The sequence below is a fragment of the Lonchura striata genome, chromosome 23, assembly GCF_046129695.1.
Source record: "Lonchura striata isolate bLonStr1 chromosome 23, bLonStr1.mat, whole genome shotgun sequence".
NCBI lineage: Eukaryota > Metazoa > Chordata > Aves > Passeriformes > Estrildidae > Lonchura > Lonchura striata.
Window position 1 is genome coordinate 9,154,759 of NC_134625.1, and position 24,938 is coordinate 9,179,696.

At 55.3% G+C, this 24,938-nt stretch overlaps 2 protein-coding genes across 3 annotated transcripts in view; one reads left to right on the plus strand and one right to left on the minus strand.

Moving 5' to 3' along the window:
• The first annotated feature begins 3,632 nt into the window (after window positions 1–3,632).
• MCAM (melanoma cell adhesion molecule) lies at window positions 3,633–13,520 on the plus strand. Of its 2 annotated transcripts, XM_077788011.1 has the most exons (15): window positions 3,633–3,741; window positions 7,462–7,589; window positions 7,697–7,910; window positions 8,001–8,071; window positions 8,157–8,244; window positions 8,340–8,519; window positions 8,597–8,724; window positions 8,868–9,027; window positions 9,118–9,239; window positions 9,495–9,633; window positions 10,185–10,306; window positions 10,386–10,524; window positions 11,188–11,332; window positions 11,705–11,822; window positions 12,418–13,520. In XM_077788011.1, the coding sequence occupies exons 1-15, from the start codon at window positions 3,675–3,677 to the stop codon at window positions 12,445–12,447; spliced, it is 1,851 nt and encodes a 616-aa protein (XP_077644137.1). In that variant the 5' UTR covers window positions 3,633–3,674; the 3' UTR covers window positions 12,448–13,520. The 2 variants fall into 2 exon arrangements, with proteins under 2 accessions (XP_077644137.1, XP_077644138.1); XM_077788012.1 differs by lacking the exon at window positions 11,705–11,822.
• Window positions 13,521–14,877: 1,357 nt separating this feature from the next.
• CBL (Cbl proto-oncogene) overlaps window positions 14,878–24,938 on the minus strand; it is a 36,934-nt gene continuing 26,873 nt past the window's right edge. Inside the window, exons 12-16 of the mRNA XM_021540495.2 lie at window positions 24,077–24,171; window positions 23,478–23,633; window positions 22,879–22,982; window positions 22,049–22,231; window positions 14,878–19,617 (exon numbers count right to left, since the gene is read on the minus strand). Coding sequence (XP_021396170.1) covers window positions 19,337–19,617; window positions 22,049–22,231; window positions 22,879–22,982; window positions 23,478–23,633; window positions 24,077–24,171 — 819 coding nt within the window. The 3' untranslated portion in view covers window positions 14,878–19,336. The remainder of the gene's footprint in view (window positions 19,618–22,048; window positions 22,232–22,878; window positions 22,983–23,477; window positions 23,634–24,076; window positions 24,172–24,938) is intronic.

A 24,938-nucleotide genomic window follows, 5' to 3' on the forward strand; every position in this document is an offset into this window, starting at 1 on the left:
CAGCTCCCTCTGGCAGCATCCCCAGGTCCCCGTATCAGCAGGGATCTGTCTGGGAGTGCAGGAAAAGCTGGAAGGGGCTGAGGTGTGTGCTGGGATGCACAACCCCAGGCCTGGCTCCCTGCTGGCCATCGTTCCCCTCTGGCTGCAGAGAGCCAGGCCCAGCAGGAGCCAGAGCAGGGAGGCAAATGCAGTTGCACACTTCCAGATCGTTCCTGCAACCTGCGATGCCCGGATAACACCAGGAAATCAGCCCTGCCCTGGGCAGGGTCCTGTGGGTTCCCAGCAGCTGTGCCAGGGACTGGCACAGCCTCAGCTCTGCCAGGGGCAGAACTGCCTGCCCAGGCACAGCCTCATCTGAGAGGTGGCAGGAGGGATGGAGGAGGAGAGCGCTGGGAGCCGCGGGGGCCCGGGCACCAATGTCCCTGCACTGCCAGGGACTGGGAGCTGTGGGAGTGTGGGTGCTGTGGGTGCTGTGGGTGCTAGATAGAATTTGATTACAAAATAAATATTTTATTTTTTCATATTAATTTAGCTGGACAAATTTTCATTCATAACACCAGGATGGAGGTGTGTGGGCGCAGAGGAAACCTCTGCTGAGGCTGACTCCTTGTCGCACACCCAGGGTCGATTCCCGGGCTCGGCTCTGTTCTTTCCTTGTGGCTAGCTAGATAGAATTGGAGTGCAAAATAAATATTTTATTTCTTTCATATTAATTTAGCTGGACAAATTTTCATTTCTAACAGCACCCCAGCTGTGTGCGTGGGACTGCGACACAGGGGCCTCATCCACAGCGTGTGCACATCGCTGCGAGCGGGGACCGCAGCCAAACCCATTAAGTGAGCAGATAAACAAGAAGGCGTGAGATCAGGCAGCAGGGAGGGGAGGTGAAGGTGGCCAGCCTGCCACGCTCCCCACGCACAGCCCCTGAGCCCGCCGGGTGCCACACACAGCGTGGCGGGGTGATTTCATGCCATCTGCCCATGCCTTGATTTCGAATTCTGCTCCTCTTCCCCAGAACGATTCGTTTCTCGAGGGAAAAAAGCACGTTTTCTTTCAAGTTAAGCAGGCTGAATCCTGACCAGCTGCAGGCAGAGCCATGCAGGGAGAGTGGGGGGCTGCCTGAGGGTGGCATGCTCCCCAGCCTGTTTTCCCCAGGGAGTGGCGTTGCCCTTTCCAACTGCTGGGAATTTTCTGCAGAGGTTTTCTTAGCAACGTTCCGCTTTATTTTTAACGTGGAATAAAAGTTAGCCCCAGAACAAAATGCACCAGGGGCGCGTCAGCTGAGCTCTCCTGCTTTGTTTGTTTGACTTTGGTGGGTGCTCTCCCGTGGGCCTCCTTCCCTCTTGGGGTGACATTTGAGGGGTGTTTTGTGCTGAGTGGAACATCCCTTTCCCTGCTCCAAGGAGAGCAGAGCCTGAGGCTCCTCCGCTGCTGTGGCAGGCACATTCTTCTCTCTCTCAGGATTTTTTCATTGAGGAGCACAGAGGAAAGAAAGAGAAAACAATTTCTATTTTTACTCCTTGTTTTTCCCACGTGGAATGTGTGTGGAGAATTGTTTACCTGGGGTGATGCTTGGTTGGATTCTGGTGAGGATTGTTTGAGCTTGGTGGCCAACCCAACCCACCTGGGGCTGGGCTCTCAGAGAGGGTCACGAGTTGGGAATGAGTCAGATATGGGAGTTAGAAAAAGTAGGTTAGTATCTCCTTTAAATAGTATATTAATGTATTATAGTGTAGTTATAATAAAGAAATCATTCAGCCTTCTGAACTGGAGTCAGACATCAGCATTTCTTCCCACTGGGTTCACTATATTTACAATACAGTGCCTCATCCTGCCCTTTTGGAGAGAGAAGAGTTTTTTGTCCTTGTCATTGTCAGAGAGTCCCTGCACCCAGAGCACCCACTCAGGGGTGGATTTCCCCACCACAGACAGTGAGCTCCTTCCATGAGGTGTGAGAGAATCCCAAAACTGCAGCTGTGAGGCCGGAGAGCAGCTCCTGAGCATCCTGGGGATGACGGCACAGCTCCCTTGCACTTGTTCTTCCCAGCAAAGGGAGGAGGAGGCCTCCCCTGCCCAGCAGCAGCGCCAGGGCTCTCAGCCTTATCGCTGCCCAGCATTGCCATTTTAAGCAACTGATCTCCAGGGGAAAAAAAAAATCATTTCCGATGAATCACACTGAGTGTGTTTGGCTGAGAAAGACTTGTGGGTAGGGTGCTGGTCAGCCATGCAGAGGAGGAGGAAGAGGAGGAGGAGGAGGAGGAGGAGGAGGAGGAGGAGGGCATGGGAAGGGCTGCTGCATGGCACCAGCCGGGGAGCAGCGCTGGGGGCCAGCACAGGGGGCTGGCGGTGGGAGAGGTGCCTGGGCATTCCCAGGAGGAATGCTGTGGCTCCGGCGAACCTGCAGCCCAGCCCTGGAGTGGCTCAGGGCGGGTGGGAGGGATGCAGCCCCTGCTGCCGGGGGACGGGAGTGCTGCGGGGAAAGCAAGTGGAGGAGAGAAAAGGATGTGCAAAAGTTCAGAGCGTCTGGGCTGCGAGCGGGAGGAGGGCACTGTCACAGCTCCTGGGGGTTTGGGCAGCCCCCCATGTGTGATGAACCTGAATCAGCGAATTTTGGGTGTCCTGTGAATGGGGAAACAAAACGGCTTGGAAGGGAGGAAAACCTTTGTCCTCCAACAGCCCCTCTGACTCCGATTAATCCGGGGGAAACTGAGGCACGGAGCCAGGCTGTGCCAGGGCAGGGACGCTGCGGCCGGGTATCTTGCGTGGCTGGCTGCGGGCTGCTCCGCACCTGGCGGGGTTCGCTGTGCTCCTCCCCGCTCTGCCCCGGGCTGCGGGAGGGGCCGGGCTGGGTGATTAGCCCGGGATAATGGGAGCCTTGTGCGGCCCCCGGGCCGGCCCCGGCCGCCGCAGGGAGCAGCTCCTCCACAGCCGCCCCATCCTACAACAGCTGCGGGCGGACCGCGGCGATGCCCGGGGACCCCGCCTCGGGGACAGGACGGGGTCCCAGCGGGGCTGGGGGACACCGAGGCTCAGCGGGGACCCTGCCGAGCCTGGTGACCCGCCTGGCACACGGGCTGCTCCGCCACCCCGGTCCGGACTGCCCAGATAATGACAAAGAGTGTTTTGCCTCCCCGTTTTGAGTGTGTCCTTGCTCGGCGTGGGTTCAGAGGTGATTCCCCAGCTGTGTTCGGGCTCCAGGGCAGTGTGGGGCTGGGGCTGAGCAGGGCACTAGGTCACTTCATTATCGCCACTGCTAGCTGCACATTGGACTCTCAAGGACCGCCGCCGGCGTTCCCCAAACACTCTGAAAAACACATCCCACGCCTCGGCCCCCTTCTCCGGCTCTGGGAGTGATCCCACCTCCAGCGCCCGGCTGTCTGCCTGCCTCAGCCGCTGCACGCCCGGACAGGCAGGAGCTGGCAGGTCTGCGAGCCCCTCCGGCGGCGGGGCCGGCCCGAGAGCGGCGGGGGCCGAGCCGGGCCGTGCGGGGCGGACCGAGCGCTGCGGGGCTGGGCGGCCACGGCGCCCGCCCGCCTGCTGCTGGGGGTGATAAGCGGCTGCGGGCGGTGGGCAGGCACCGCGCCTTCCTCCTCCTCCTCCTCCTCTCCTCCTCCTCCTCCTCCGCCTGACGTCAGCCCGCGGCCCCGCTCAGTCTCGGGCGGCCGGCGGCGGGCATGGCTGGGGGGCGGCGGCCGGCGGGGCTCGCCCTGGGCTGGGGCTGCTGCCTCCTGCTCTGCTGCGGTGAGTGGCTGCGGGAAGGGCCGGGAAGGGCCGTGCGGGGCCGGGCTGTGCCGTGCGGGGCCGGGCGGCGCGGTGCGGGCGGACCCGCGCACCTGCGGAGCGCCCCGGGGCGCGGCGCGGGGTCCGGCGGAGCGCCGGCGGGGATGTCCTTCGCTCCGGCGGGGATGTCCTTCGCTCCGGCGGGGATGTCCTTCGCTCCGGCGGGGATGTCCTTCGCTCCGGCGGACCCCGCGGGGCTGCGGGGCTGGGCTCGGCCCCCGTGCAGCTCCCCGGGCTGGCAGGCGGACGGGTGTCCCCGCAGAGCCGGCGCCGGCAGCCGGGCGCGCTGCGCCCCTCGGGCGGTGCCTGGCGCGGCGCCGGGAATGCTCGGATCGCGGGGTCGGGGCAGCGCAGGTGGGATCGGCCCTTCCCAGCGTGTGTCCCCGCCCGGGCGGCCCCGCGGTCCGCGGCGGGGCGGGGCTGCGCGCCCCGTGCCGCTCTCGGGGCCCCGCTGCAGCCCCCCGGCGCAGCGCAGGTTGAGGGGAGCCCCACGTGCGTTCAGCGCGCACCGGGGTGAGCTGGTTGTTGTTAGGATGCGTCCACCCCTTTCCTTCTAAGGAGTTTTCCCCCGAGCGCTGTGTTTCTCTTGGTTTTTTTTTTTTTTTTTCGTGCTTTCTTTTTTTATCCGCTTTCCAGTCCATTTTCACCCTCGGGGGGTGGCTGCGCTTCCTGCCCTGCCCCGCTCCCGGTGCGCCGGCTGCTCCCTGCCCCGCTGAGCTGCGGAGGTGGCCCCGGCGCTGGGAACCTGCCCGGGCCGAGCTGCCGGAGCCAAAGTCAGGCTCAGAGCGGAGTCTAGAGCCGGCTGCTCCCACCCCCGTCCCGTGCCGGGATCCCCTTCCCACAGCACATGTGCCGAGCCAGGAGTCTCTCAATGCTTGGCGGCGTCGGTGTATTTGGAAGCCCAGCCACGTGAAAGGTTTGATGCTTCCCAGAAGCACAAGGGGCCACGGCCAAGACATTCCCAGGCCAGCCAGAGCTGCTGGAACGGGGGGCTGAGCCCACCCCGGGGCTGCCTGAGCCACCTCGGGGCTGCCTGAGCCACCCCATCCCTTTGTGCACCGCGGGCTGGCTGTTAGAGAGGTGTCTGCGCCTTGTCACCCAGCTGCGGGGTGGGGTTGATTTCTTTGCCTCTCCAGGTGTACATGACAGGGTCCTGACAGGGTGGTGGGATTGTTTTGGGGTGCGAGGTGCTGGTCCCCGCTGCAGCAGAGCCCTGGCTCCGTCTCCATCCCGGGCAGGGCGGAGGCCATTGGTGCGTGGAGATGTTGGGCGCTGCTGCTGGTGCTGCTTCCTGCAGGGCTGGGGCTCTGCACGCTCTTTCTCCTCTCTGGGAAGAAGACAGGATGTGGGTGATGCTGTTTTGGGGCACCCCGGCTCGGGGATCTGTGCGCTTTCCGAGGGCATAGGAGGGTAGCCTGTGTGGCTGTGCCGGGAGCAGGCGGGATCTGGCCGCAGCTGGTTTCCTCGAGAAGGGAGCACAAACCCAGGGAAACCTCAGGAATCCCATGTGCGGCTCCAGAGCCCTGCGGTGCCTCTCCTCTTGCTCCGGGCCGGGGGCTCCGTGCCGCCAACGCAGCCGCACTTCTCCTCGCCTTCTCGCCGCACACCTCGGCTCTGCAGGAGGCTGGCGAGGGACTCGGCTGCTCCCCACCCCCTTCCCCAGCTCTAAAAGCAAATCTTTGTTCTTGCGGAGCTCTGGCTGCCGGCCGGCTGTCCGCCAGCCAGATGGAAAAGGCACGGGGGCTCTCCTTCCTTCCCTGCTCGCTGCCTGCAGACGCCCTCTCCAGATCTCGAGGTCTCCGGCTGGAGCCGTGCCAGGCTCTTGGGGTGGATGGAGCTCCCTAATGCAGCTGGGCTGCTCCACGCGTGGCTGGTGGAGCTCCCCAGGTCCCGTCACCGAGCCTGCAGCTGCGCCGGGCACAAGGGAGGATCGCCAAGTCCCTGCAGACTGCTGTGCCAGGCTGGCTGTGCCCGGCGCCTCTGTAGCCTGCCCACGCACAGAGCAAAAGGTCTCGGAGCTGTAGAAGCGAGCCTTGTGTCCCCAGGGTTGTGGGGGACCTTGTGAGTGTCCCCGTGTGTCCCTGTTCCAGCCTGTCCCGGAGGAGGTGGGGAGCAGTGAGCCCTTTTTCCAGGCAGGGTGGGGGCTGCAGCGACCGTGTCAGCCTCCTCAAGGGCAGTGGATGGCTGGGGGGGTTGTGATCCTCATGCCAGCCCCGGATGCCAGCCATTCTCCAGCTCTGAGCTCATGATTTCGCTCGCTCCGCTGCCTGGTAGAGGGCTCTCATGCCGAGCGGGTCAGGGGGAGGGCCAGCTGCTCTCCAGGGGCTGGCTCTGCCCAGGGCCTCGCCAAAGCTCTGAAGATGATGGAGGGGCAAAATCTGGCCTGGCTGCCTGCAGTTCAGGGTGCCAGGGCTCAGGGGAGGCAGCACGGGGTCAGCAGGGACCCAGCCCAGCTTGCCCAGTTGTGCAGGTGCCCTCCTGCAGCAGGCAGCCAAGTCGTGGCTATACTGCCTCCTGTGCAAAGTTATCTTTTCCTTTGAATTCTCAGCCAGTTTCCTGTCCCCGCCGCGTGCTTATCTCTGGGACTTTCACCTGTTTTTCCAGCACCTTCTTTGCTGTGCTGTGATTTGTTCGTCCCTCTTTGCCTGGTGCCGGCTGTGATACGCTGAGGGGATGGGCGAGGGCCAAAACCCCGTGTGTTGGGGAGCTCTGAGGTGGCCAGTCCTGCTTGTCAGGGCCTTTGCTGTGGCAGGAGGGCCTCTGGCTGCGTTTTGGCTTTGTGCCACCACAGACCCACTCCAAACAAAACATTTTGTGGGCACGGCGCTGCCCTTTGAAGTCGCCTCGGTGGCGGCTGTTGCGGAGCGGGCGCTCCCAGGGCAGATGTTGACACAGCTGCTTCCTCCAAGCCTCTGTCCCCAGCTCCCATACCTGGGCTGGCTCTGTGGCTTGGGGACAGGCTGCTGTCCCCTCTGCAGGGCCGTGTGCCAGCCCAGGGCGTGCAGAGCCCCCTTTGCTTGGGCAGGGATGGTGGCAGTGGCACTGCCAGCCTCGCCGTGATGCCGCCCTTGTCTCTGCTCTGCTCCCAATCCTTGGGAAGCTGCTCCGTGCCCTGTCCTGGATCGATAGCCATTACCTTTCCATCCTCTCTGGAGCAGGGCCAGCAGCTCCATTACTGCTGTGGCCAGATGGGCTGGGAGGAAGAGGGTGCAGGGATGGGCAAGCTCTGCTCACAGGGGCGTGGGCCCTGTGCTGTGCATGGGCAAGAGCTGGGCAGGGAGAGCAGCAGCCATTCCCAGCCTTGGGAATGCTGCAGGGATGGATGCTTGAAATGCTGGGTTCCTGCTGGGGCAGCAGGATCAGAGCTTGTGGAGTGACCTGGCAGTCCTGGCTGGGGACATGCTCCCTTCCATCAGTGTCCTGGTGGTGGCACGGCATGCCATGTGCCCCCTTTGGGTTCAGGATCACTGGCCTGAGCCCGTGGGCTCCCTGTGGATGCTGAAGGCAGCGTGGCAGTGGGGTCCTGGCTGTCACTCCCTGCTGGGCTGGGACACGGCGTGTAGAGCACAAGGCACGGCTCTGCCCCACAGCTTCTGGGGGATGGAGATGGGGACAGGCTGTGCTTGGACAGTCCATTCTTCCCCATCCTTCCTGCCCCTACCAGCAAATTCTGCCCCCCAGCTGCAGCCAGCAAGCTGGAGATCTCCATGCCAGCCGTGGTGGAAGTGGAGCTGGGGGGCACAGCCAGGATCGAGTGCAACTTCTACATCCCTGAGAATGCTTCCTTCACCTACATCGACTGGTTCTACGTGAGTGCCGGCCTGGGAGGGCAGCTCTGCCTGCTGGCCTGGGGTGGCAGCCAGCCCAGGGCTTGCAGCCGGGGCTCCCCAGCCCAGCCTGGCCCCTCGCCTTGCAGGTGGACCGCAGCAACAAGCAGGTGAGGCTGTACCACGTCACGGCCGGCGGGGTCGTGGAGGACGACACCGACTACAAGAAGCGGCTGTCCCTGGGGGAGGACAAGGCCCTGTCCCTCAGCTCCGTGACACTGCAGGACCCCAGGACCTTCATGTGCCAGGTGGGAGCTGGCAGCTACGGCGTGGGCGAGAGCAGCACCGAGCTCAGCGTCTACAGTGAGTGGCACACGAGGGCAGCACCCCTGGGTGCTGGGATCCCATCCCAGCCATCCCTCCTAATACATCTGGGGTGGCTTTTCTTTCCAGAGGTCCCCATGACCCCTGAGATCGAGCCCAACTCAGGAGGCATCTCCGTGCACAACAGTGAAGTCCCAGAGGTGAGGAGAGGCTGCACGCAGGGTTAGCAGGGCCAGGCTCCCTGCTCAGCCTGAGCTGTGCTCACGGCTTTCTCTGCCCCCACAGATCGCCAAGTGCGTGAGCAAAAACAGCTTCCCAGCTCCCAACATCACCTGGCACAGGAACGGGGAGCAGCTGCACAACCAGGAGAACAGTGAGTTGGGCGGGGGCGGGCAGCCAGCTCGGCAGAGGGGCTGGGGGGCTGGCAGCAGGAGGAGGAGCCCTCCCGCGTGGCCGTGTCCCCCGCAGACGTGACCATCCTGTCGACGGTGACGCGCGAGTCCAGCGGGCTGTACACGCTCAGCAGCACGCTGTACGCGCCCGTCACGCGCGAGGACCGCCACTCCCGCTACCACTGCACCGTGCACTACTGGCTGCAGGGACACAGGCGCGCCCGGGACTCGCAGCGGGTCAAGATCAACATTTTCTGTGAGTCTGGGGCCGGGGGCACCGCGCCAGTGCCCGGTGGCGGGGCTGGGCTCTGACTCTGCCCATGCCCGCCCCAGACCCCGCCGAGCACCTGACGCTGCAGGTGGTGCCGTCCTCGACGCTGGTGAAGGAAGGGGACAATGTGACACTGGTCTGCGAGGCCGATGGGAACCCACCGCCCGTCTTCAGCTTCTTTAAGAAAAACGTGAGGCTGGAGGACACCGGGGCACCTCTCCCTCGGCAAACAGCTCCTGGTTGCTGCTTGTCCTGCCCGGAGGGAGGGGGAGGCGGTAGCTGGCTGGCTGGGGGCTGTGTGGGGATGACTCTGTTTGTGCCCACTGCCTGCAGCTGGATGAGTGGCAGGATGTGACACTGCTGGCAGATCCCGACAGCGGCGTCCTGAAGCTGCACGATGTGGACAAGACCAGCAGCGGCACGTACAGGTGCCAGACCCTGGACCTGGATGATCTGTCACAGATAGAGGAGGAGGTGGATCTTGTTGTGAACTGTAAGAGAGAGGGGACTGGAGCCTGTGGACCTCGTGGTGGGTTCTTTGTACCTCCTGCTCACCCTGCCCTGGTCTCCATCCCTCTCCTAGACATTGAAGGGGTCCATGTGAAGATGGAGCCATCCTCAACCCTTCGTGAAGGGGACAGTGTGATGCTGAGCTGTGATGCCCACAGCCCCGTGGGCCTGAAATACCAGTGGAGGGATGAGAAGGTGAGTAGGCATCCCAGTTCTGCTGTTTGCAGCAAATCAGGCAGAGTCAGGATCTTGCTCCATCTCTCCTGAGAGGCCAGGGGAAGGATTCCCTCTTTCATGCAGCTGCATTGTGCACCCCAGTGTTGTCACCTCCTGGCCAGTACTGCAGGGAGGCCCTGTGCTTGCAGATTCCCTCACTGTGCACAGAAGGGCTGAACCCCTTTGGGACGTGGGCACAGAGGGCTCATTGCTGGGGATGTTCCTTCCCAACAGGGCAAGAAGCTGGTGGAAGGGAACCAGCTCTTCCTGAGGAACCTCACCTTCGAAACCTCCAGCAACTTCAGCTGCAGGGTGATGGCCCCTAGCGTGCCAGGGCTGGAGCAGAGCAAGAAGGTGTCTGTGGCTGTGGAGGGTAAGGCCTGGCCTGGGTGCAGAGTGACCCCTGGGTGCAGAGTGACCCCTGGGTGCAGAATGACCCGTGCCTACCCAAAACCCATTCATTGGGAGATGTGGGTGCAGAGTGACCCCTGCCTCCTCAGCACCCATTTTCCTGGGAGCTGTGGGTGCAGAGTGACCCCTGCTTGCCCAGCACCTGTTCCCTGGGAGCCGTGGGTGCAGTGACCCTTGGGTGCCCAGCACCCATTCCCCAGGAGCTGTGGGTGCAGAGTGATCCCTGGGTGCAGAGTGACCCCTGCCTGGCCAGCACCCGTTCCCCAGGAGCCGTGGGTGCAGAGTGACCCCTGGGTGCAGAGTGACCCCTGGGTGCCCAGCACCCGTTCCCCGGGAGCCGTGGGTGCAGAGTGACCCCTGGGTGTCCAGCACCCATTCCCCAGGAGCCGTGGGTGCAGAGTGACCCCTGCCCACCCAGCACCCGTTCCCCGGGAGCCGTGGGTGCAGAGTGACCCCTGCCCACCCAGCACCCGTTCCCCGGGAGCCGTGGGTGCTGATGTCCCCTGTCCCCAGGGAAGCCGCGGATCGTGGCCATCAGCTCCCCGCTCTACGTGCGCCAGGACGAGCTGGTCAACCTGACCTGCAAGGCCATCGCCTTCCCCCGGCCCACGGTGCAGTGGAGCATCAACGGCACGGTGAGAGCGGGCAGGGCCCAGCCTGGCACGGCCCAGGGGCTGCCCAGGCACTCAATCCTGCCCTGCCTGCCCTGCCCAGGCTCACGAGTACATGGACAACCAGCACGTCGCCAGCAACCTGACGGTGCGGGTGAGCCACGACCTGCTGCAGGCGGGAGCCATGTGCCGCGTGTCCAACGAGCTGGGTGTCAGTGAGAAGCACATCCAGCTGCTGGTGGGTGAGTGTCGGGCACTGCTTGCTGTGCCAGGAGCCCCCAGCAGTGCCAGTCCGGGCTGGCAGTGCTGCCGTGGGGTGGCTGAGCTCGGTGTCTTTCCCTCCCTTCCTGCTCCTCCAGATGATTCCATCAGGAAAGGTCAGTCTGCTGATGGTGTCCGTCAGGACACGAGTCATGCTCGCCTCTAGCCTGGGGGGGGAAGGTGGCTGCTGGCTCTGCACTGCTTCTGTTGCTGCTTCTCTCCTTGCCAAGTCAGGAGGGAGGTGGAGGCTCTGTCCCCATGGTGGAAAGCTGCCTGCTTGTCCTCAGCGAGGCCACCAAGTGCAGCTTCTGCAGCCCAAACCTGCTGGGCAAGGAAGCAGAGGGATGGCCTGGTGCCCTGCAGGAATTCCTGTTATCCACCCTCCTGTGGTACATGTGGCATGGCAGCCCAGAATTACAGAAGCAGAATTACAGAATGTAATTCTGTAAAACGTACAGAATTACAGTTTCTTACAGAAACTGCCCCAACGGAGCATTTCTGTATGAAATCTGCATCCTGCAGGCAGCTGGGGGAAGCACTGGAGCTTTTTTGGGAGAAGGAACCCTTTTCCTAATGCAGAAGGGAAGCTGGAGAGGGTCACGGTGGGACAGGCATTAATTTCTTCCTCTCAATGTTGTGTTCAGATCAAAAGTCAACAGCAGAGAGCCAAGGGGTGATCATCGTGGCCATCATCGTGGCCATCCTCGTGGTGGCTGTGCTGGGCGCTGTCATCTACTTCCTGCACAAGAAAGGCAAGATCCCGTGTGGCCGTGCCGGGAAGCAGGACATGTAAGCACTGCCAGCAATCCCCCAGGGGCTTGTGGGGCTGGGGGTGCTTGATATCACTCATGCTTCCCATCCCATCCCATCCCATCCCACCCCATCCCATGCCACGCTCTGGCTCTCCCTGCCCGGCGGGAGCGCAGCCTTGGCACCACGCCGGGGGCTCGGCGGCTTCTCCAGCTTCCCACAGGGCACTGCCATGCAGGGAGGAGACAGCAGAGTGGTAGAGCATCCAAGAGCCCCCTCCCTGGGCAGCCCAAAGCTTTCTGTGAGCTGGAGTCTCTTTGTCCCCTGAGATGGAGCCCCAGGGCTCGGCCAGCCACGTGCCCTCCCGGGTAGCGCCAGCGCGTCTCAAAAATTGTCACCTCCCTCCCCTAGCACAAAGCCAGAGGCCCGTAAAGACAAGATTGTAGTTGAAGTTAAGTCAGATAAACTTCCCGAAGAGGCGGGGCTCCTGCAGGGCGCCAACGGCGAGAAGAGACCCGCAGCTGACCAGGTAGGACGGAGCGACGCCCGCCCGGGGCTGCCAGCGCCGCTCGGGCACGGGGCTGCACCCAGGTAACGCTTGGCTCCCCTCCTCCGGCACTGCCCACCCTGCACGGGCTCCATCATCCATCAGCAGCGCTCGGGGGGGCCGTGGGAGGGACGGGAGGGGACAGTTCTGGCAGGTGCCAAAGCTCTGCTGGTGGCAGTGCCCTGCTTGGCTCTGCCGCTTCGCAGAGCTCCCAGGGGAGAAGGACTGAAATGGGGAGATGTGCGGCCAGAAGGCAGAGCAGGGGCTGCAGGGATGGGTCCTCGGAGCTCTTGGGATAAATCCTTTGGGACGTTTCTTTCCCCTCACCTGGGATGGAGCAGCTTGTCACAGTGTCACTGCTGGGCCGCCACCGCCCATGCCAGCCACAGGATGTGGTTTGATTTGCCTCGGGCCAGCAGAGAGCCCCTGCCCGGCTCTGCACGGCTCACACTGTGCCACCCTGGGGTGCCCCAGCTGTCCCCACGCCCCTGTGTGTGTCACTGCCACCCCTGCGGGGTTTGTGTTCGTCCCTAACCGTGTGTTTCCCCTCTCCCTTTCTCTTCTGGCGGGACTGAAGAGCGAGAAATACATCAATCTGAGGAACTAGAGAGGAAACCTAAGTGCTTTCTTCCTTCAAGCCTTTCCTGCTCTTGGATTGCCTTCTCCCACCCCTGCTGCAGCCCCTGGGGAGCACGGCCGGGGAGCAGCCGCGTGTCACCGTGCTGGGGACACCTCCCTGCCTCACCTGGCCCCTACCTCAGCCCTGGGCTCGCAGGTGTTGCCTTAGCAGCAAAGCTGGACTCGCTTTACTACTCCAGAGAAGCCACAGCAATATTAGGAAGAATTATATCCCATTAATCCCTACTTTGGTGGAAGGATTGGAGGCTCTTTCAGGTAATCTGTTCTGTACGTGTCGTGGGAAGGTTTCGACGCGTTCTTTTTTCACCCTGACCTTGGCTCAGAGAGGCTGGTGAAATTTGGGGTTTGGGGATGTCTGAGGCACCTCAGCTGTAGTGGGTGCAGGGTGGAGGAGGGAGCAGTGGAGGGGGTTGGAGTGCTTTGAACCGTTCCCGGGTCGGTTTATCCAGCGGCGCTGTGACCCCACAGGAGGAGGAGAGGACCTGGCAGAGCAGGGCAGGGGTGCCAAGCTCCAGAAAGCCTTGAGGGTGTCTGGTTTGGCTGTGCTGGCACGAGGGGCAGGGCTCCCCTCTCCATTGGATTCGTTGTAGGGACGCTGCCCAGCTGCTGCAACAGCAGGACCAGAGCTCCCAGCCACCGAAATTCAACTTTAGGCAGGGCCAGTCAGTGACGTCTCAGGGTTTTTTTGTGCTCGGCCATTGCCAGCCCCAGGTCCAGCTCCTCTCTGTGCTTCGCTGGCAGGAGATGGGCAAGAAGGAGCCACGAGCTCCTGGCCCAGCCCCTCCTGCCTTGGTGCCATCCTCCGAGCTCTGCCCACACACTCCGTCCCCTGGCACAGGGGAGCCGTCCCCGCCTGCTACACGTGCTGTCCGAGCAAAAGCTTTGGTTTATATATATATTTTTGTTGGATTGTGTGTACATTTCCAGGAGTTTTGTTTCTTTTTTTTTTTCCGTTTTTGTTGTTGTCCGATACTTGCGAGGTTTTTTGGTTTGTTTTTTTTTTTATATATATGTGAAAATAAAGTACGGATTCAAAGCTGAGTTGGTGGAGTTTGTTGCCACAGGCAGAAGGGTGGGAAGGGCATTGCATAATCCCGTGGAGGTTCCAACACGATCCATTTATGCCCCTGTGGCTGCTAATAAAACACTAATTACTGCCAGTGCTAATAAATCTGTTCATTCTAATACTACTAATAATAAATACAATAATAAATAAACCTAGTTTTAGGCTGTAATAGGTGATGATACCACTGGATCTTAACAAATAATACTGTAAATAGAATTTACTATTAGAATCTATTGATTATTGAATTAATAGCTAATATCAGAAGTGTAGGTGCTAATGCATACAGGAGATGATAATAAACACTAATAAATGAATACAACTAATTAATAAAATTAATAAAGCTAATAAGCAGCCCATCACTACCCTGAGAGGACAGAGGGCAAATGATGGGTGACACCAAAGTGTCCCTTCTCCTTTGGCCCCAGCTCGTAAGAATTAATTCCTGTGTCCTCATCTGAGCCCTTGATCAATTATTGGGGACTCAAATGACCTCAAGTAACCCCTGTGACCTAAAGTAACCCCAAACAGGGCCTCAAATGACCCCAATGACCTCAAATAACCCCAAAATGGCCTCAAATGACCTCAAGTAACCCCATATCTTCATTTCACCCAAATTACCCTCATTTCACCCTACACTGGCTTCTCTGGGAGGTTTTTTCCCAAATTCAGGTGTCTCCCATATCCCCAGCCACCCTTACTGACCCCTGGGTGTCCCCCTTTGGGGACAAATAATAACTTTTTAATAATAACTTTATTATTATTTCTATTTATTGTCTCTACTTTATACGTGAAATATGCATATATTGATATAGATGAGAAGATATCAATGAGGATTCAATTAATGGATTCAAATATATATAATTATTTTCCTCACTTTGTTAATAATACATTTTATTTTCCTATCTTCATTAATAGTACATTCTAATAACTCTATTCTAGAATTGTGATAAATATACATGTAGTTCTAGAATTGTGTGAGATATTTATTGATATCTAGAATTTCCATGCAATAACTTTAAAAGTTTGCAGAATATTCCCATGGATTCCCTTGGATTCTCTTCCTGGGTGGTAACTTCAGGTTCTTCTTGGTCCTGATGGATCAGATCCATTTATTCATTGATCCTCTTGGAATGTGTTTAATTGTTATAATCTTTATATCAATCTTTCCTGGCCTCTGTCAGTGCCCAGAATATACATATGAATTTAACAGATAATTGTGGTGATAGTTATAAAATAACTGCTCCAAAGTCAGTCTGCAAAGGATCCAGGAGATTGAAATCCTAATATTTTCTTTTTCCAGCACTCACAGAAGCACCACGACACACACACATCTGCTACAACAAAGGAAATTTTATTTAAAAATAAAACTTTGTTTTGTTTTCTTTCTTACTGACACAGGTGAATGAAATCCCAAACAAAGAAGCTCTTAGTGGGCAGCATACAAGGATGGAAACAATTAATAAATAACATTAGTATAACCTCTAAACATTAACAATGCATCTGCAAACAAAACGAGGACTTTAAACCAAGTGAACCTTAAAGCTCAGCTACTCTCTGTAAGAATATTTACCTTCTGTTTTTCCTTATTCTTTACAGATCTGAAAGGATTAAATACTGCTATTATAATTTTATATTAATGACACTATTATACTTTTTTTTTTAAAATATCTCGTGAAAATCTCAACATTTTTTAACACTGATATTTTACAAATTGGTATTTGTCATCCGCGAGAAAGAAAAACAGTAACAGCGATTCTTTCTCCACTGGGAATTTCAAAGAAAAAAAGATTTTTAGGAGGAACTTTAAAAATAAATGTCCTTATTCCCCACTAATCTTTAAAGCAGCACCTCTGAGAAGGTGCCCTGGGCGTTGCATTTTTTCTTGCTCAGCTGAAAAAAAATAAAAATAAAAAGAACAAAACCCACCAAAGCACGTTTCCAGCAAGGAGCCTGCCTCAGGTCAGCTCCAGCAGCCGCCCCAGCCTGGTGCCAGGACACGCACAGGGAAAGGGCAGGATTTGGGATTCCTGCTTCTGGGCACAGGAATTCACCTGGATCCTGCTCAGGAGGGCACTCCTGCTTCTCACAGCTCTGCTCCTCTCGGGAGTGTTCCCTGCTCCTTTTGGGAGTGCTTCCCTCCTTTTGGGAGCATTCCCCACTCCTTTTAGGAGTGTTTCCTGCTCCTCCTGGGAGTGCTTCCCTCCTTTTGGGAGCATTCCCCACTCCTTTCGGGAGTGTTTCCTGCTCCTTTTGGGAGTGCTTCCCTCTCCTGCTGGGAGTGCTTCCCTCTCCTTTTGGGAGTGTTTCCTGCTCCTTTTGGGAGTGTTCCCCACTCCTGTTGGGAATGTTTCCTGCTCTTTTCGGGAGTGTTTCCTGCTCCTGCTGGGAGCATTCCTCACTCCTTTTGGGAGTGCTCCCCACTCCTGTTGGGAACGTTTCCTGCTCCTGTTAGAAGTGTTCCTTTCTCCTGCTGGGAGCATTCCACACTCCTGTTGGGAGCATTGGGAGCGTTCCCCATTCTTTTTTGGGAGTGTTCCCAAAAAAACTCCTTTTGGGAGTGCTCCCCACTCCTGTTGGAAGTGTTTCTCCTCCTCTTGGGAGTGTTCCTTTCTCCTGCTGGGAGCATTCCCCACTCCTGTTGGGAGCATTGGGAGCGTTCCCCACTCTTTTTTGGGAGCATTCCTCACTCCTGTTAATAGTGTTTCCTGCCCATTCCTGTTGGGAGCATTCCCCACTCCTGTTGGGAGCATTCCTCACTCCTTTTGGGAACATTCCCCACTCCTTTTGGAAGCATTCCCCACTCCTTTAGGGAGTGTTTCCTGCTCCTTTTGGGGACAGTGGAGGACAGCCCCAACATTTTTGACCCCATCCCACAATCCTGACTTGGCCCCGAGCTCAGCACAGCACCAGTCCAGGCACGGCAGCTCCACGGCTGAAATGCTTTTACAAAACACGGTGGCAGAGTGCAGTGAGCACTGCCCATCTCTCCTGCTCCTGCTTTTCACCCCTTCCCAAAGCAGTTTGGTGCTGCTTGTCCAGCTCTGCTCATCACCCCAGAGGGGTGGATTCTATCCAGCCTGGCCATGCAGCATCCCCTTAAGAAAGGCACTAGACATTTGGGTTGTTTTTCCTTTTTAAAGTAGCATCAGAAAGGTAATTTTCTTAAGAATAAAGAAGAGGGAGGTCAAGGGAAAGAAGAGCAATCGATCTTGGGCTTAGAAAGAACAAGAAAAATCCACTGGGCAGTGCCTAGATGGAGCTGGCAGAGCACAGCCACAAGACATGGCCAGGACTCTGCTGCCCTCAGTGGAATCAGCAAATTCTTAACGTTGTCTAAGGAAGAAAAGGCAAGACTTAAGTTTCTTAAATCAGTTTGAGACATAAACAAGTGCACAGAAAGGACACATGCAGAGAAATCAGCGATACATGCCACAAAGATTGCTCTCTCTAATCTCTAATACCCAGAACAACACCCACAGGAACATCTCTTGGCACATAGACCCCAAGGACAGGCCTGGAACAGCTCTGCCAAGCAGGATTTCATGGAAATTACAGCCAGCCTGCCCTGAGGGGCTTGCAGGGGACAGGGAATCACTGGTGCCACACACGCTGGGCAGGACAAGGTTAAGGCTTTGCAGCTGCCTGGATCAGCCTGGCTCAGCCGTGGCAGGAGCCACACAGCTCACACAGCAGGGCAGACACCAAACGGCTCCAAACCAACACAGAGCCCAGCAGGAGCATGAAAAAGAGGGAAATAAACCCCTCACTGAAGGGTTTGCACCTGGATCTCCAGGGCAAGGGACTGCCTGGCTGCTTGGGCTCCTCAGTGTGACACAACAGCCACAGCTGTCCCCTGCTCCTGCCTCAGCAGCACCAGGGCTGGCCTTGCTCCTCCACAGGGAGCAGGGCTGGCAGCCCTGGCAGGGGCACAGGAGGAAGAGCAGCTCCTCCTCCCCCTCTTCTTGCCCCAGGCACTGAGCCCAGCTTCCCCAGGCTGAGCCCTGCAGAGCCCCCTGCCCAGTGCCAGCCCTGAGCCCAAAACAGCAAAGGGGGTCAGGGAGCGTGGCAGGAGATCTCCCCACCCTGCCTGAGAGTGTTTTCTCCACCACAGAGAGGAGTAAAGAGAGACACTTCAGCCTGCCTGGAAGCCACTGCAGCAGTTCAGGAAGCTGTAGGTCTAGAGAGAAACCTCAGCTTGAATTAAAAACCCACTTTCTGCTCTGCAAACGCTCCTGAAGGCCTCTCTGCCACTGCAGCCATCTGGCCCAGCCTCTGGATTCCTCAAAAGGCCAGACTGCACCCGACTGCCAGAACCACTCCAGCAATATTCCAAGCTGCAGCCCTCAGCCCAGTGACCTCTGCTGACCTCAGGGAGATGCAAATAATGCTGGACATGCTCCAAAGGCCAAGAGCCCCTCAGGCTGTCACACTGTGATTTGTCTGTGCCTCCTGGATCTAAATCCTCTCCAAAGGAACCATCCACTCCTCTAATATGAACAGAGTTAAGTAGCTGAGTAGGCAAGTCAGGTTTTTCCAATGCAACAGCTGAGTTCTGACCTTTAAAACCATGTGATCACTTCACAAATACGGAATTTTTTCCCCAGGTCTGTTTTAACATCAGACCTGGCAATACCTTAGAGAAATGGAAATGGAAAGGAGAGCCCCCATGTTATTTGGACAACCATGCAGAGAACTGCTGCACTTCTGTGACTACAAAGCAGGTGAAATTCCAACAAACACATCAGCTGCATCTACCAATTCCACGAAACAGCCTGGCACGACGATGGCTCCTGCAAAAGCTCTCTGGAGGAATGTGTGTGAAGGCCACTAGTCTGCAACAGCCACCATGCAATGAAGATAAATAAAATATCCTATTTACCAGGTGCAACATTCCTGGGGAAGAGCAATGGGAGTGTCCAGTGACGGCTGCTCCAGCCCAGCAGGGCCACAAATCACATTTGAGCACTGAAGCACAAAATGCTCAAGGCTAACAGAGGAGAAGCAGCAGCCTCAGTTCTTTGCTCTTGCTCAAATTCTTTGCCCCCTCTCCCACCCCTCAAAACCATGCCAAGCTCCTCCAGCTGCTGGAATCTGGTGCTGCCAGTGCAAGAGCACAACCACACACGAGAGAAATCCAACTCCCAGCACTGCCAGGACCAAAATCCCTGACAGAAGCTCATCCTGCTACCAGGCAGCAAGGGAGGACTGGAATCAGAAGCAATAACTGCTATTGTTACAGGTAAGAGGGACACACCACGGCAAACAGGAAGCAATCAAAGGATTCTTCCAAGGTCTCCTATAAATTCCCAGCAGAAAGTGACCTCCCAGCTTCTCTAAAAAGCCTGAGCCAAACACACAGCAGTGAACAGATCCAAATCTAGTACCATGAACCACAGGACACACCACACCGACCTCGAGACTTTGTTTCTCTGAGCATCCACTTAAAATTCACAGCACAAAACAACTCCCCCCAGCCTCCAGGGCATCAGTTCGGGGATTCCTTGTCACCATACCTTTCTCTACCAACACCCTGGAAATAAATCTGTTCTCTCAGACAAGAGGTAGGGGTAAAGGACTCCAAGACACACACTGTATAAAACACCGCTCCGCTCCATCGCACTGCTTTGAAATCTGGAACCACGAAAACCTGATAACTGATTCTCTTAAAGAGGCAGGACTGACCTCAGCACGAAGTTTCTAAAGGAACCCCCTTCCCCTTTGGTGCACAGCTGGGCAAGCAGCTGCCCAGGCAGTTGGTCCACAGCAGCTCAGGCGTGGAGGTGCTCGTGTGCTATGTGGCCACGTGCGCCGGGGAGGAGATGGACACGAACTCCCGCAGAATATTCTTGGCCATCTCAATATTGTTATGTGCAATGACCAGAGCTTTCTGAATGTCCTGATATGAGTAGCCTTGGCTCATGAGGTTCTCGATCTCGCTGGAGAGCTGCAGGGAGGAGCTGGCCCCGCTGCTGGCTCCTCCTGCCTGGCAGCTCCCGGCTTTGCGCTCCGAGTTGATCCGCCGGGGCAGCGGCTTTGGCGGCCGCTCGGGGACCTGGGAGCCCTCCGAAAAACCTGCAAGGAGAAACAAGTGCATCACTCCAACGGAAACACGTGGGAATTTTGTTTGGAACGAAGCTGAGGTGACAGCAGGGGGATAAATGGCACTTCAAAAAGCTGTCACTGAGCGCTGTCGCTTTCTCCGACCCTTTTATCCTCCTTCCCAAGCAGCTCAGCTTCTCTGCTTGTGTGCAAAAACAGCTGGGGAGGTTTTTCTTAATTAGCAAGGCTCATTTATTGAGGTAAAACCATATAAAAAATGACATAGGATCTATGTGTGTAAGCAGAGCTCAGATATCAGCCTTATAATCGGAAAAAATGACCCAGTGAATATTCAATGCACCAGACATCCCATTTCCTCCCAGAATCAGACAGATTTAACTGCCCAGAGACTGCTCCCTCATCTCTGCACAAACTCAGTCCCAACTGAGCCACCACAACTGCTTCAGCAACTGAATTATGCTCTCTCAAGGGTCAGCAACTGAATTATGTTCTCCTCTTCCTCTGCCGAAGCTCTCCTGCCTAATGGCAGATCAATAAAGCTCAGCCTGCTTCGCTTTTCCCTGAGTCATTCTGATGTGACACTGCCCTGCAGCCACATCGTGCACTGCTGGGAAGAGGAAATAACAGCCAATAAACCAAACAAGTCACCAAACTCTCCAAGGAAAAAACACATTGTTTAATGTGCTCATCCAGCATCTGATTATTTCTGAGTTTTAACCTCCTGTATCATTGCAGAAAGCATTTTTTGCCAATCACAGGAAACTTTTCTACGCGGATGTTTGACATCACCTTAAAGAAAGATTTATTTGTCTCCTGGAAAAAGTCCTCAGGGCACTCCACAGAGTTTTCTGGCAGCAGAACTGGAGTGCAACAGACAAATCACGTCCACACAAGCCCTTTTCAAGAGTGAGCACTGCAGCTTGCTCAGAGAAGCAGCACTGTGGGGCCTTTCTGCAAAACTTGCACCAAAAGCCCTAAGACAGAGAAGGCTCTTCAGGAACCAGATTCCCTGAAGCTTCCTCAGCGACCACAGCTCAGTCCAGCTCCCTCATCTTCAGAATTCAAGTTTCTCATGCATAAAAAGCTTTTTGTACATGTGAGAAAAAGGTCTGCCCACTCCTCTGCCCCAGACTGCCTTCTGGAATAGCTGCTTCAGCTTGAGCTGGATCAAGTTTCAGAGACCATGGGTCAGTCTGAAAGGACAACTGCTAAGACAGTTATTTTGGTAAATCATTAATTAAAACTGCAGGGTCCAGCTCCTGAGAGCATAAATCTGCCAAGATGAATCCCGCAGCAGTCAGGCTTGCCTGCACCAGTGCCTTGCTTCCCACAGCAGTAACAATCAGCATTTTCCACATTTTCCATTTTCCTACCCCTAAAGCAGGACAACAGCAGTGTTATTTCAGGGCTGTAGAAACAGAGTGTCAATGATTAAACTCAGTAGTTCAGCTGGGAGGAGGGGTGGGACTCGCTCTGTTCCTTTTTCATCCCTTTCAGCCAAATTCTACAGACAGAGGGACAGATTTAAAAAGTGAAATGGTGAAGTGGGGCAAAAATAACCAACTTTTCTGTGCTAGCAAACTCTTCTCTGTGCTAAAGAAGGTCAGGGAAGTGGAATGGAGAAGCAGGAAAAGAGAAGACTCAGTGGGGGAAGGGGTTCTGGGTACAGGAGGTTCTGCCTCCAGAAGGAACAAGAAACTCATTCCTCCTCCTGGGCAGATCACCAACACATTCAGACTGAAAACCCCCAACAGGAAGAGTTTCAGAGCTTCCCTAAGAGCTGCTTAGCAGGGAATAAGTCAATTATTATTCAGAAAGGCTCCAGGAGACACGAGGCTTTAGTTTTTCCCTCGGAGAATGTGCCTTGCAGCCAGAAGGACACGATGTCCTCCATTCCCCAGGGACAAAAAGCTGACCTTGCTGAGCCCCTGGTCCCTGCTCAGAGGAGCTGGGAGCAGCAGGAGCTGTGTGCAGAACACTTGTGCCATCTGCAGGCACTGGCAGAGCCACAAACCCTGCCAGGCCAGCCCTGCATCCCCCACTTGGCACAGGGACACAATCCCTGAGTGGTCTGGGTTGGACAGGACCTCAAAGGTCCTTCACCCCCTGCCATGGGCAGGGACACCTTCCACTATCTCAGGGTGCTTCAATCCCAAATCCAACCTGGCCTTGGACACTTCCAGGGATGGGAAATCCCATCTCACACCCCAGTACACCATGCTACAAAAATAATCTATGCTTTGTACAAAACAGTGGTTTAGGAAATATACTTCAAACAGAAAAAAGCTTCTCCTGAGATTTCAGTGTGATTTGCAAGCTCGGGGATTAAATGTCGAAGGCAGCACATTCCAAGCTATAAATCAAACAAAAGGTAAAATAAACCAAATAAAATACCTACAAACCAGTACAATTCTGGGGAGGGGAGGGGAGGGGGCTCCCAGACCTGTGCCAGGGTCGTTTTCCAGGGACATGCGGCTGAAGGCAGGGGTGGCATTGGAGATATCGGAGAGCGTGCGGCGCGCGGTGGCCACGGGCAGCGGTGGCTTGGGGACATCGTAGCCGTCCTCCTCGTTCTCTGACTCCTCGGGGCCGTTGCTGGCACTGCCTGCTGCCAGGTTCCCCTCATCTGGAAGAGGAGGCACGTTCTGAGCTCTGGAGCTGAGCTGTCTCTCAAGGCAGACTCTGCTCCCCCGTTTGCCAAACACTGACAGGACACGGAGCTAAAGTTTTGCTGTTAAAACCTCGCATTTAATGGCAGTTCTTTGCAGAAGGGAAAATGAGGTTAAAAGTACTTGATAGGTGAAGTGTGCATGCACAGACTCATACTTCACATACATCCCTGTGGGTCTCAGATTCAGTCAGAGAGAAACGAAAAATTTCTAGCTAGGCAGAAGCCTAAGAAAAAAACTAGAGAAAAATGTAAATAATTCTTTCTCTCTCTTGTTATTCACATTGTTTATAGTTAAGTTCTATCACTGTGCATCAAGCACTTTGCACCAATAGTGTAGATTATTTTCACTTCAGGACCAATGGAGTTGGTCCTCACAGAGCTCTGTATAAAAGAGCAGTGTATTTTGAATAAATCAGAGTTTTACTCTCAGCAGCCTTCTGAGTCAGTCTTCTCATTCCCATCCTGCCTCGACAGCAACACATCCCAGCTATTTTAATAACAAAAACAAATGTATTTCCTTTAATTCAGCCTAAAATGCTGTTCCACTGGGAGCAGTTCATGGTAGCCCAGTTCCTCAGCTGTTTTTTAGCACACCCACTCACCAGAAGTGGTGACAGCCTCGAAAGCAGAGGATGCTGCTTGGGAGTGAATGTTGTACATTGCTTCATACATGGAGCCCTCGGGCTGCTGGTCACAGTCCAAAACTCTGAGGGAGAGAAGACATTCCCCATCACACAGGTGGCCACCACCTCCACCCTGTCTCTGTGACAGAGTCTGTGCACAGCTTCTTGTTTTAAGGCGAAACCACCACTGCTCTGTGAAATGCTTGTTCTAGAAAATGCTCTATTAATGTTTATTGCAGTACAGCATCTCAGCTTAAAAGAATTAAAATGATACCACCAAATCTAATACCACCAAAAATTACATTTTAATTAGGGTTTTGAATTTCAGTTGTTTCTGCTCTCAAAAGGTTCTTGGCAGATAGAGTGGGAAGGAAGGGGATATGTGAGTCCTTTAATACTGTACAAGGACTCTGCACAAGAGCAGTGGTCACATTTCCTTTATTGCTATTTTAGTCAAGATCTGGTGAATATCACTGGGGGAATTCAGAAATCTGAGCAACCAAAATTCCCACCCTGATGTCCCAAATGTGCTGCCCCAGAGCTGGGAGGGAGGAGTGCAAAACCAGCCAGGATCTCACCGTAAACTCTGAGTCATTTCCAAAGGCATTTTGAGCTCTGGTTTTTGCACAGCAGGACCTGGAGGCACCACAGGCAGAGAGGATGGTGACATGTATTCCGTGTCCTCATCGCTCTCAGACTGCTCCCCAGGAGGCAGTTTTGGTACAGGCAGTGGTCTGGAGGCAGGAGAAACAAGATATAAAACATTTACACCAAATCTAATTAATACCAAGGGTGCCCTTTAAAATCCACAGTCACCTCACAGCAAGTCTGTCTGGAGAAATAATTTGGTTTTCAGGATGCAGCCCACAAGGTCAAACCAGCACAAGGTCATGATGCAAAAGGAATCGACAACATCATGCACACTTGCATCACAAAAAGCCCCACTCAAAAATGAATTTATTCAAGAGCTGATGGCAACTGGAGCCTGATTCCTACTGCCACAGCCCAGGGGAACTCCCACCACTCTCCACAGCTCTTTGGTCTCAGCTGCTTTCTCTAAATTGTGTTTTGAACCTGTCAGAGTTTAAAACTAAGACTGGAAGAATTGTGCCAGTTCTGTCCCTGGCACCAGCACCCTGCAATTCCCACTCTGAAAGGTACAAAAATCCCAACAGACCTGGCAGCTAAGGAGTAGATGGCATTGGCAGATGAGGAGGGTTTGATTTTGGGGTGTTCACACTCTGAGGTTGCTGCTGGACCACTGTTGGAGCTCTGGAAGACAAAATTCCAAACCAGGAATCAGAAACAATGCACGGCCCAGTGTAGCTGCAAAACCATTCCTTCCACAGCCTCTGTGGGAATGAAGCACCCTCATTTCTTCCACAGAATTTACTGACACCTCAGAAATCCAGGAATTCCCTGACAGCTATCCCTCACAGTGAGGATATTGCAGGGGTTTTCCTGCAGGAAGAACTTCACGTTTTGAGGTTCCAGTGGCCTTGGAAAATTCAACTGAAACAGGCCAAAATGGGAGCCAAGAGGAAAAGGATGCAGAGAAGCACACACAATTGGAGACACGATAACAACCATGCATGTGCCATTTTCTTAGAAAAACTGGCTAAAAGTGTGCTTGCTTTCAATTTTAGAAAGCTGGAAGCATTAGAAAGAAAAATTAAGGAAATGGAATCAAGGAAAGCAAAACTGCCTGCTATTTCTTTTAGAGAACAAAACGTTGGATTTATCAGTTCACTGCCAACAGTGTCTTGCAGGTGAACAGACCCAAACTGATATCAGATTTTATTCAGTCAAACTCCTCACTGGAGATGTGGCAGTTTTCTCAGGGCTGAAAAGCCAGCAGAGTAAACCAGACTTTTTCAGAGAACACTCTCAGCACTTTTCAACACTGAAAGGTGAACAATGAAAGTGAACAATGATCAGGCAATTGGGATTATATTAGTGGGTTTCCTTTGGATCTTAGTGGTCCTTTCCCCCTGAACCACGTCCTAGTGCTTAGCAGAGCAACCCCACCATGACAACAC